The 13,062-nt window shown below is 46.5% G+C and overlaps 1 protein-coding gene across 1 annotated transcript in view; it reads right to left on the bottom strand.

The window, feature by feature from the left end:
* LOC144817898 (tetraspanin-36-like) overlaps positions 1-13,062 on the bottom strand; it is a 98,216-nt gene that overhangs the window by 24,950 nt on the left and 60,204 nt on the right. Inside the window, exon 5 of the mRNA XM_078674796.1 lies at positions 9,517-9,669. Within this exon, the coding sequence (XP_078530922.1) occupies positions 9,517-9,669 (153 nt within the window). The remainder of the gene's footprint in view (positions 1-9,516; positions 9,670-13,062) is intronic.

Raw genomic sequence — 13,062 nt, 5'->3', positions numbered from 1 at the left:
TATGAAAACAGGCAGCTGCTACATTCGAACAGTATTCTATATCTGCCTCAAACTCTTCACCCACAGTTTTCAGAATACAAAAAAAGAGCACTAATTATGTACTAGTGCTCCTGGGCAGAAAGGTTTATATTAAAAAAGTGAGATTTTTTTTAATCTGTCCATTTGCCTATCCATCTTCATTTAGAAAAGCAACACACACACACAGAAGATGTACCGATACTTGCCCTGCTTTCCGTGATTTCATTTCCAATAGCCTTAAATAATAACAGCGTACTACTCTGTACAACACAGCCAGGGGCCGCATTACACATGAGGCGCGCTTTCCTTCATTGCGCCCGGCGCAATGAAGGAAAGTGTGCCGCATTATGGGGAAAGAGCTGCCCCCAAGGCAGCTGCGAACTCGTGCTGCCCAGGGGGAAGGGCATTCACGTGAAATAAGGAGCAGCATCTTTACAGCTGCTCCATGTTTCACTATGCAGGCAGCAACCAGTCTTCACTTTTAAAGGGGAATAGAGATCCCCTTGTAGGCGGAGCAGAGGGCTGCTCTCAGGAGGCGCATCACATTTTTGGTGGAGTCCTGCAAGCTACTTTGCCTCTGCGCCCGCATCAGTAATACAGCGCAGGGGCAAAGGGATTTACTTCATTTGTACGGGGCACGCCCGAGTGCAAATGAGGGAAAGCCTCCTTGAAGATATCACTGGCGCTTTACGTGCACCAGCGCTATCGATATTACAGAAGGGGCCGCACAAGCGTCTGCGGCCCCTTCAGTGTGTGCACTTTATGTAATACGGCCCCAGATTTGCAGAATAGATACTAGCAGATATGGATTTTGGGGGTTATACCAGTTATTTGCATCTATGTCTAGAAGACCTATTTATGTAGTTCTAGCCACCTTTGTTAAAGTATGAATCTCATACTTTAGGGATATTATCCACATCAGCCGGAGGTCTCATCGAAATTTGGAAGACATTACAATGGAGCCAATCCCTATATTAAGTGATAAACCAAGCATGTTTCTATCCATACAGGTCACTCATTCATTCACCCTTTCACTATAAAATCACAAACAAGCACTCATGCATCTATCCATTCAATATTGACTCATTACATTAACCCTAAATATATCACACACACAAACTCTCCAACAATGAAGCACTTTCCTTTTGTAAGATATTTATCTTGTATTGGCTTTTCTGTTCGCTTGTGAAGGGTGCGAGTGCTTCCAGTAGTGTGCGACTATTAGCCTGTGCATGATGAGTCAGCGCTGTCAGTGAGACTGCTACTAGCTGTGGGGTGCGAGAACTGTTTCTATTATGACTGTTAGTCTGCAATGGTTGTGAGGGTGCTGTTGTCCCATGAGAATACAGACAATGAGAGACTGTTACTCTGTAGAGAGAGTTTTTTCAGTAATGACTGCTCCTCTTAGTAGGGTGTAAAGAGTAAGGTCAGGGTGTCTGAAATGGGGGTAGCACGGTATGGAGATGCTGCTGTATGGCCATCAAGAAACTTATTGACAAACTAAATAGTCTATTCTGGTCCTCTACCAAAATGGTAGAGTGGGGAGAAACCAAGTCCCAGATCAGGGAGATGAGTGGTTCCCAAAGGGCTGGAACTGTGAGCGAGCTTAGGAGATGGAAGCCAATCTTCTACCATTTTGGCAAAGGGTTCTAGGATAGTCTGCAGGCAAGAAAGATAGAAAGTGCTGCAAAGGTGAAAGGCTTACGGTGGGACCTCTGCAAAGTCTGCCCCCAGGGTATGTGATGACTCACAGACTAGTGCATCAGATAGAAATGCCACCTCACCTCCAGCTCATCAGAATGAGGAAAAAATGACTGCCTGGCCAGCCTGCGAGGAAGCCTCAACTGAACCTTACTGTCCACTAAAGTGAAGGGACTAGACATGCTCTCTAAGGGTCAATATATGCCTCCCCATGCTGCTTCCTCTTCTGTTCCCTCAATTCTCTTGACCATTTTTGTCACTTTGCTTACTGTAGTTTGATTTTTCTAAATTTGAGTTATGTCCTTGCATTTAATGTTTTTGGTACAGCTTGTACCTGGTTGAGATGGGGGAAGTCCTCTACATGGCAATGGCCATGCACCTCTGCCCTGATTGCCTCAACTGTACTAATGTCCGGATCCCTAATGGTCATTGGGTTGTCATAGGAAAACACTATGACATAGGCCTATCCCACGTCGTTTCAAAGATGGAAATCGTGTTGGACCAGGAAGGGTGCCCCAAAGCATTACCCTCATTGAGGTGAAAGGTCTACTGCCTTTATCAGGAGTTAGGCAGCATTAGTGCGGTGGCGGAAGCATATTGTGTAGTGACCAGTAAGTGTGAACAGGCCCTTTTACCTTTATCATTGGAGTGAGAACCACAGGCTCACTCAGGTAATGTGCTGTGGTGTACATATGCGGAGTGTGTGTGTCTGTGAATGGTATTATAAAGGGATAATGCAGCACTGTACCCTGTGTGCATGTTCTATGTTTGTGCTGGATGTAATGTGTGCCTGCAATGAAGGGTGTAGTGATGAACAGTGCGTGTAGGTTACGAATGTGCTTGGTGTATGTGTGCCTATAAGTGGTACAATACATGGCAGACCGAGGGTTCCATTTTAGGAGATACAGGGCTGCATATTATGTCATGCACATGCTAGGTGTATGCGTGCTTACGAGTGGTACAATACACGGCAAACTCTGGGTTTCATTTTGGGAGATACAGGGCTGCATGGTGAACCATACAGAAAGGAGGTAGAGGAACACTCCCAGGCAGATGTGCATTGCTGCATTCCTGTACGCTTGGTGGAATGCACTATAGAGAGGGAGAGCCAGGCTCCGCAATACACTTCAAAGGGTGCTCTGTGATTCTGAGAGAGGTCAAGATGAAGGGGCTGGGCACATCTCAGGAAGGAGATTGAGCTGCTATGAGAATCATGAAGAGTAGGGCTGAGGGCCTGGGCTAACCTTTTGATACAATATCATTGTGGCTAACATCCAGATGTGAACTCCTAGTCATTCCCACGACCTGTGGTATAAGCTTTCGAGTCACTCCTGCTGAGACTGCTTTCTGGAGAACGAGGACAGGGGAGCGAGCACTTCAGAAGGAAACAGGTTTCGAACATAAACAAAAGACTCAGATGTTTGACAAGACCAGTGTGCCTAGTGAGGAAGAGGAGAGTACTGGAGGGAGCGAAGTCCAGAGGGGAGTCCTGCTGAATGGATTCCCTTAGCGAGGTGTGAGGAGAGGGCTGCTGCACCAATTGGGTTGTTGCCTGCGTGCAGGGAAAGTCTGCAATCCTCGTATGTAGAGGGGGTTAGCTGTGAAGAGAGCTGTGACCATTGCTGCACCAACCGAGTAATCGCCCATGTGCAGTATCGCCCATGTGCAGGGAGGACCAGGTGATCCAGTATGTCGAGGGGCCGCCGAAAAGAGATTGCCATACTGAGTGGGCCGTGGCAAAGTGTGCAGTGGTGAGCCAGCAACCCCGTATGGCAGGAGGGGCCAGCGTGAAGCAACCTGCTATGCCGATCGGGTCGGAGCCCGCTTGCAGAAGAGAAATGGTGACCCTGTATGCCAGAGATGGCCACCCGGGCCAAGTAAGAAGTCTAACCAGATCGAGATAGTCATTGGAGGAGAGAGGCAGCTGTTGACCCCTGCAGGCTTTCAAAACCATTGTGAATCAGCATCAGGATTTTCACACTCCCTCCCCCCCCCCCCCCACACTCATTGTGGGACAGTCAAAGAACTTATCCAGCTTGGAGTAGCCATGAAGAACCTTCAGCCACAATGGCTGCATGGCAGTGTGAGAAACTTGAGGAGGGCCGAGCGGAGCCGCCTGGGCGAGGGCGATGAACTTACAGGAGACAGCAGCTCTAGAGCACACGAAGGTGGCACGCTCAGGTACTCCGACCCAGCAGATGCGCGCAAGACTAATATTGGACCAATTGGCCCCAAGGAAACACGATAACGGCTAGAGCTAGGAAAGAGGAATTGTTTGTGATGTCGTATTTCCCTTTGTGGTGGTAGCTGTAAAATAAATACTTGTTTTTTAGGTCGAGCTGACGTTAGCATTCATGCGAAGCATGAATGCTGTCAGCTCGACAACTAATGTGATCCGTTTTCAGGAGAGTGGACACCAAAGTGTTACGAGCGTCGGATTTGACCTCGGGAGCGAGCGTTTGGTAGCTGCGCATGCGCAAAGCCGCTGCGCATGCGCAAAGCCCTTGCTCACACACAGGCAGCCCCCACCTCTCTGCATGCACGCACGCACACACACACACAGGCGCACGCACACACACACACAGGCGCGCGCATGCACACGCAGGCATACAGCACCCATACAGGCACACATACAGGCACACTATCCCCTACCTCGCATTCTCTCTCAGTCACACACAGTCACGCATGTGCACACACGTTCCCTCGCGCACACACGCACACACTCCCCCCCCCACGCATACAAACAGGCACGCACGCACTTTACATCAGCCCTGGGCCCCACTCACCAACTGCGCTCTTCCGGCGGGGCTCCTCACGGCGCGTCTCCATCTAAATCGGGGCTCCCTCAGGTCAGAGGAGCCCCGCAACAGGCGCCACACTCTTCCTTCTCCCCGGCCCCCTCCTGGGGACCCGGGCTACACCGGACGGCAGGGCGCTCCATGCGCCGGCAGCTCGCGGACCTGGGGAGGCGGGACTTCCGGTCGGCCGCGAGCGGATTGGCCGGCCGGCCAAGAGCTTCCGGGTCACCGCGGCGGCACTCTCCCGATCACTACAACAGGAGATGTGCACGCGACTGGCCGCTGGCGTCTCGCGTCTCTTCCGCCTTGTTTTACTTGTTTCCCGTTGCTGTGGTTGTTTCATAGAACCGGCACGTTCGGACTTTACAGCAGTCTAGGATATGTAAAAGTCTAAGGCTCGCACCGGACGCGTGGCCAATAATTCCTCACTACCTCCCTCTCTGCCTCTGAGGGTTTCGGAGTTTTATTGCCTGTCCAGGAGCTGGCTGCCCTTAAAGGCTCGCAAAAGGAAGTCTGTTGCTTCACAAGAGGCAGTACACGCTTCTGGCGCTGAAGAGACGGGGCTCGGCCTTCGACTGTGCCACAAGAGACTGCTGCGCTGCCAGGAGGAATGTGAGCCCACATGGTCACGAGAAGGAGGCTGTAGGTGTTTAAAAGGAGGCGGCAGTGTCTTTTGCACGTCAGGCGAGACGGCAGGGGTTAGACCAGAGAGGAGCAGGAGAAAGTAACCCCAGGAACTGCAAGAAAGAGGGACTGACACCTCCCGCCGGAGCGAGACTGCTGGAGGTCAATTGATTCAGAGACACTGCAGAGTAATTCGACGCTGAGAGACCTCCGGGAGGTTGCTGGGCACAAGAGACCGGGAGTATTGCGAACACCAAAAGAGAGACAAATCTGGAATATAGCTGAACAGTAGTAATTTCAAAGCTGCAGACAGCAGGGGAGGGTATCTCTTACCACAAATAACAGAAACAAAAGCCCACAATACGACCTCCTTGCAGGAGAGTGCACATCTGCACGTGCGAGAGGAAGTGCTCTTTTCACAAGAGGGAGAGAGTGCTTCACCAATCATTCACACGAGAGCGCACCAGGACTGTGTTTTACACAATCGGCAGAAACTGTCTAGGGCACGATTTTACACACTCATCCACAAGACACTACAGAGTTTCACACACCAAAGGAACTGTCCTTTCCCACAAGAAGCACAGACTGCTGGGAAACTCACACATTCACAAGAGACGCCGGAGCTTCGAACACCAGAATATCCAGCCCTTTACTGGCGTCTGCTAGACTGCACCTCACCATTGTCCGAGAGACTGCAGCGCGAGGATCTAAGCGCCTCCAATAGTGGGCGTCGGGGAAGCCGGTTCACACTGACAGAGAGAGACTTTTCACAAGAGCGGCGGGTTGCTGGGCTCCTTCTGAGAGTTTTCACACAATCATGATGAGCTGTCGCTACTACCACGTGCGGGAACGGTCAGTAGCATCACAGCCTACGCAGACCCCGTTCACAAGAAATCACAGAGCAGCACTACTTTTCACAAGCGAGTGCACAACTATAAAAGTGTTGTTGAAGTGCTGAGGTCGAAACACAGGTGGAATTGAACTGAGGGGATGCGGCGTTATTTGTGAATATATCTGCACCAGGAAAGGGCAAAGGTGCAAAAAGCGAGTCCGTTCATGATTTCACTGGAGAAAACAGTTGCCGAAGGGGAGAAGCCTCGCATATGTTGTTAGAGGCAAAAAAGGCGCTCAACTCATGGAAAGAACCTTTAATTTCTGAGTCCCCTGAGAACTTTGGGAAATTCCACACATCTCCTGACTCACCTCCAGCACTGAATCGCCTCCACAGGTGCGTACCTTTACCATGCAAATACATTTATTTTGGTGATGGCATTATGATGTACAGGAAAATGACTCGTTTGTATGTAGCGCCAAATGCTGCATCTAGAGAGCCGATGCCGAGACCCTGCCCCGCCCACACCTCATTGCCACTGAGCATGAAGGAGAGAAGGGAGAGGATGGGCTTATCTTTTGATCTGTGACTAGAAACTATTTTTTTGTGAACATCTGCTGATTATGCAGCGGATGTCAGGTTGTACCTAGAAGAACAGGCATGCCTGCCAAATGGGTCTGTGTCATTTATGACAACTATTATTATAATGTGTTATCAAAAACCACTTTGCATTCCAATTGACTTTCCATGAATTCATATTTATAAGACATATCAAAAGGTTCTAGCATGCAAAGAAGGTGTTGGCACAAAACCAGCGCTTGCTTATCGGTTCGATTTGCAGCTAAGATCGGGCATCAAACCTCTGTGAGAAGCTGCAGCTCATGAGTACCAACCCTCACGTCGCTCTTCTCTATTGAAATATGGGAACCGGGATCACGGGGAAACCAGCCAATCGGAATTAGTTTGCTCTCATTGGTCCGCACTCAACGTTTGTTTGATAAAGAACGGACATGGAACTGCTAGTTTAACAGTTTCCTCTCTGGTCCGCAAATAATGATTGGGTGTAAGTAACCATAAACTGCAAAAAAGTTTGGGATTGAAGGCTGTCGTTATCTAGCTTTATTTCTTTGTTTTCGATCTGGAATAAATACATTTGATTTATTTAAATTACCGCATTGAGGCTTATTAGATGGTGTTCTTGTCTAATGGGAGTGCCTATTTTCCGGTATTCTCTCTGGTCCGTACAGAATAATTGTTTGCAGTATAAATGTTGATACAGGGATACGGATTGGTGGGTTCTAATTTTTGGATGCAATAATTGGTCACATGGCTCAATAAATACTTTGGTAACAGCAGTTTGGTGGTACGAGAAGAACATGTGTGGATGGAATTTCTCATTCCTTCTACATGGTTGTAGTATTGAGAGTTTGAGCTAAAGTTCTTAACTTGAACAAAAGGATTGTACTTAAGAGAGTTATAGATATAGCACTATGCTGCAATGGTATATGCATTGAATTGGAGGTAATAGCTCTGTTTGTGTACAAATGTTGTGCCTTAGGGGCTAGAGCTGCCGACTTTGAAGCTAGGGAACTAGCTTCAAGTCCGGTGGGAAGCTCAAACACCCTGTGATTCTGTGCCAATCACTTAATTTCCCCGTGCCTAAAAATGAATGTGTCAATCTGTAATGCAACTGGTGCTCATGTACAGCGCTCTGATACCCTTGCGTCGAGATAGCGCTATATAAAACTGCAAAAAGAGACTTGCTGCAGCTCTCCACTCTTATTTGTTATCATCAGCCTCCCCTTCGACGCTCCTCCTCCAGCCTCATTTACTCCAGAGTATGTTTTCATGTGATGTTTACTTAGTTTTCTATATAGCCTTGACTCGACCGGAATGTATTGGAGCGCTCAGCACTTTAAAGAAGCACCACTTACATTGTACAAGCGCATGTTCATTTTGCTTTAGGCACTGGGAGAATAAGTGACTTGCTCAAAATGACAGGGTGATTGTACTGTTTTTTTTACACGCCTATCCATGCGCAGTGCCTGTCTGCTGAACAGACAGACGGCTTTGTCTCCGGTGGCTCTCCTCCGCCTGCCCTCATTGAAGCAGCCGGCTGTGCACAGAGCATAGAAGCACAGGCTGCCTCTGTGCACCGTCTGGCACTGCATTCCTTGCGGCAGACATTTGTTGCAAGCTGGCCACGCGCCACACTTTATTAGGAGATCGAAATCACAAAATCAGCACGACTGATGACTGAAAAGGAGATAACGAAATGATCAAGTATTATTGGAGGTATGAAGTTGCCCTTGCCTGTATGGTACTTTTTCTTATTAGCTTTCGTCCAGGGGGTATGCTTTTGGGCACCTATCTTATGCAACAAAAATGGGTCTGATAATTTTAAACTTATGCTGCCAGCGTGAATCATGTCTGAAAAATCCCACATTTAGACCCAATTCCCTTTATGAGAAAACTTGGAAATGAAGAGTTATAGCCCCATCATTAACTAAAGACAGCTGACTGACAGGCGTGGGAACTCCTTGTAATACTGTGCAATCTCTTTAGTAGATGCAGGCTTAAGGAAATATAATGTTGGCGAGAGTTTGGGCCATTGGCTTTGTAAATGACAATGCCTTTTATTTAAGTGTTTGGAAAACCTGCAAGCTGTGCGTAAACAAGCACTTTGTACTTATAGTCCTTGTGTACCAGGAGCAAGGTTGGCAGTAACTGCTCTGCTTTTACTGCCAGCCTTGCTTCTCGTAAGCAAGGACTATAACTACAAAGTGCGTGTTTATTCACCGCTTGCAAGTTTTCAAAACAACTTGAATAAAAGGCATTCCCATTTACAATGTCAACAGCTAAAACTCCTGCAAACGCGAGACCTGTTGCATTGCAAATGCTTGTTTAATAAAAGCAATTATACTAGACAATCATTTATTGTTGCTGCTCGCATTCCGAGTTGTGCCCCCCCCTCCAACGCCCAACCCCCTTCCCCGAAAATAGTTTGACTGCTCAACCTGCTCTACTACAGATAGTCAAGTGCTAAAGCAGTATTTGACCAGGCTGCTCAGGATCCATAGTAGGTCGAGCCCCAGGACATCAGGAATGAAATGCCTAAACTCCCAGTGTTAGACCCAGCAACCCCTGCATGCCCCATGGCCCTCTGAAAGGGGTTCTGACAAAACTGTTTCACATTACCCTAGGGAAAAGTCTGCTGTTGCTTGCGTAATGGTTAACAGGGGTTGAACAGAGTTCTCAGTGAACCGTGATGTGACCTAGCTAGACAGAACCAGACTATGTTGGTGGGTCAACTCCTCCCAAATTATTAATTCCCTCTCTCACATTTCACTAAGGACTTTCAGCAGATTGCTATTTACTACATCGGTTTGACATTAGTGGCACATCTTGGGAGAATCAATTAGTACCCTGGTTTTACAGTTTTTGCTTGGAGGGGGGAAAATGGAAATTCAGACCATCTCAGAGGACTACAATTCTATTGATCATTTAGAGAAGTCGACATCATATACACTGAGCCACACGTACCTCTTTGTTGAGTTTTGCAGGCTCAGCCAGGCTTCCGGTGCAGTTCACAACATTGTGCTTGCAGCAGCTCTCGGGAACGGAGTTATTGCGTGTGCCGTTAGACCAAGGAATGTGCCCCCAATCGGTAGAATTATTCACACCACAACATTGCAACTGTCAACATAAAACACGTAGTTAGTCCTGTAGCACAATGACATATGCCTAGCCTAAGAAAAAGCCACTCAATTAAACAAGATGCCATTAAGTCAAAACACAAAAATAAAAATACAATGCTGAATAGAACAGTACACCACTGGCTTTTTCTCCTTTGCAAAAAGTGTGAAATAAGCATAGTTGTCATTAATCCACATTATCCCTCAACCAATATTAAAAGTGGCAATAGGAAAAGATAGTTTTATTACATAGGGGGTCATGATGTGCAGGGACAGGCTACTCCAATCGTTACAGGCATGCAATAAAGCTTATCCACTACTGCTCTGAATGTGTGTGTGTGTAATAAGCCGAAAGTCCTAGGTGCTTGGCGAAGCGCAGAGCGTATCACCTGGTATGTCGCTACATTTTGCCATGGAAAGAGGTGAAGAAAGAATCTGAAATGTATTTGAAGGCTAGGTACAGGCCTTCAAAACTGGACTTTGGCCCTTATAAAAAAGCAAGTGGAGACATGTGTAAGCCAATCTGGTATCCTTTTTAGACAAGATGTTATCCAATGCCTTCTGATTTTTCTAACATGTTATATACAAAATATAGGGGTTTTCCGCCAGCCATTGATCTGGTTTTGTGTCGAACATTTTTTCCGCCTACTACAACATACAGCACGAAGCAGTAGGACAGCCCATTTCAGCCCCATGATAACTTCACTGTAAGTGATTCTGCTCTCACAGGAAGCACACCCTCGCTCAAAGTACTTCCCTTATGGCAATACATACATACATATTATATACACATACACACAAGGGCCCAGCTGCGTCCCCACAACAATAAATCTTTACAAAAACTATGACAAAGCAAGCTTTTACAAAGACAAAAAGCTGGCAGCCAACACCAGACCTATTAGCTTTTCCAATACTGGATTTACTTCGGTGGATAGGCTTGTTGCTCCATTTTCTATTTCTTTTTTATCTATCTGGTGTTTGGGGAAGCTCATTATGGCACAGTTTACATTTCTGCTTAGTTAGCTTATTATGGTTTATACCTTCTAGGAATATTTGCAAAACATACAGTTCAATTTATTTTAAAATAACCACCACATATTAGAAATTGCAAAAATTTAAAACAATAAAAAAAAAAGTAAAATATCTGTAACAAACTGAATCTGGCTGCGCAACTGTTGAAACGGAAAAGCGCAGCTTTTACAATGGAGCTCACAACAACAGCATGGTGCTCCTGGGCACAGTACAATATGATCGGTCTAAGAAATCTTAGTCAGTAGATGGTTCCTTTGACAACAGCCCTAACTAGGGTGTGTAGGATGAGGTTGCTGCAGAGGTGTACTCTGGGGTATTTAGGTCAAGCTAGGGCGTTAGCAGACAGCTTTAGTTCTGTGGAAGACCTTGTGGCATCAATATTTATAGAAAAAGATAACTGAAAGAAAGTTAGATTTGAGATGGTCCCCTTCATCCATCGGCTTTTATACGTTAATGCTTTGCTATTAGGTGGTTAGGCTCCCCATCAAGGTCATTGCATTTTGTGAATAGTGTCCAATAAGTGTTCCCTTAAGGTTTCGGTTGTTGAAAAAGGCTGCTTCAGTTAGGTTTGTGAGGCTTCTAAATTCTGCATTAGCAGAATAAGAGGATCTCATAATTTCTGACCTATTCCGCTTGAGCCCATCCAAAGCTATTCACTCTTATAGGGCGTAGAGGTTAAGCAAACACTTTCAAAATTATTTTCTGAGCCCTGCATCTGGCGGTACTCTTGGGTATTGTCTGGATAGAAGTTAAAGTAGAGACTGTTGTAGGAGGATGTTAATGAGCAGGAGTTAACTGGATGGTAAAGAAAATAGCAAAAGCCGAGAGCCTTGCAGTTCTCTGGTATTTGGTCATTGATCAAATTGCAAAGCTGTGTATGTCGACTCGGAACCCATTGACTGGGTGCACCTACGTCATTTCTTTCTACCTGGCTATTTCGTGGGATGGGGTCAATTGCTGCAGTCGGTTGAGGAGAATAAACTTGCTGAATGAAATGGCATCCTCTGTGGTGGAGTGTAGTATATGTCCCAGTTTGGGTCGTAAACAAGATTGGCACCTGTGAAGTATGATGGACACATGGAAATGTTTTGATACTGCCGCCATGTTTTTTCCTCACCAAGTGTAACTTTGAGCCTAGTGTGTGGTGAGAGGATAAAATCAAGTGGTTAGATGGAACATTAATTTGAGAGGCAGTTTTGCAAAAAATAAATTGGTTGTTTGCTGATGCAAGCAAAGTGAATGGACTGGGATAGTGTGCAAGGCCCGTTTGCATAGGTCTGAGTACCTGCTTTTTGGTCCGAGTACCTGCTTTTTGGCCTTGCCGTTGGCTAACCGAGTAATCTCAGTTCTCATTTATGAGGAGATGTTTTGGCAGAATTAAAGAAACAAGGAAAGTAGCCTGGTGAGGCCTTCATTGAAAGCACTGGCATGTTTGGATACCAAAGAAGGAGGAAGGAAAGTCAGTAACACTTTTTACTGCAAGATACTTTCTAGGTTTGTGCAATCATACAGCCACTCGAAAAGCACTTTGAACTTATGGGTAATTCTCATGATGTATAAATAAGCATGTACAACACTTTAAAATGTACATTTATGTCAAAAGATCAGTCAAGGGATTCGTTAGAGCATTAGTAACGAAATGGACTACAAAATGACTGCAAGTATGTGGCGTTTTGTGGATCAAGAAAGTGGTAAAAAGTATCAGAGGGCAGAAGGTCACATACATTGTTGACTGTGTACTTGGAAACTAGGGGTACCTATATTTTTTATTTCAACTTATAACGTTGAATGGACTCATACCAAAAAGACCTGCAGGAGCAAATGGGGAAAAAGTCCTTCCCGTCTGACCTGGCTGTCAAGGCAGTGGTGCGCCAATGCAGTGGTAGCAGCCTTTGCCCTGATGGACTCCGCCCTCGATCCAATCTTAATGCAGCGGACTATCCACCTGAACAAAGTCCTTTTCCTTCGTCCCAGAGAACCTCAAAAAGAGCTGATCGCCCACATGATTTATTGGGTGCGATCTATGCGAAGGAGGTCTAGGAGAGAGTTTAGGTTATGCAGATTTGTAGAGTGCACTATCCCTCGGGAGAGTATCTTGGCGCTGAGCAGGTGTGAGTTTAGGCACACCTAGGGTCTAGTGGGAGTACTCGAAAAGGTCAGGTCTTCAGCTTCTTGTCCAATTCAGAGAAGAGGAGGAGGCTCTTATGTGCAGTGGCAGGTTGTTCCATGCTTTAGGAGAAGGTGCGACCACCACATCTGGTTTTCATTATGCGGGGGATTTGTGCAAGTATGAGTCCATACGAACTAGGTGTCTGAAAGGTTTCTGAAAGCAGGCGCCATTGTTGAGGTATGCGGGCCAGTG

The sequence above is a fragment of the Lissotriton helveticus genome, chromosome 2_1, assembly GCF_964261635.1.
Source record: "Lissotriton helveticus chromosome 2_1, aLisHel1.1, whole genome shotgun sequence".
Lineage (NCBI taxonomy): Eukaryota > Metazoa > Chordata > Amphibia > Caudata > Salamandridae > Lissotriton > Lissotriton helveticus.
This window is presented reverse-complemented; position numbering and strand designations above follow the sequence as displayed.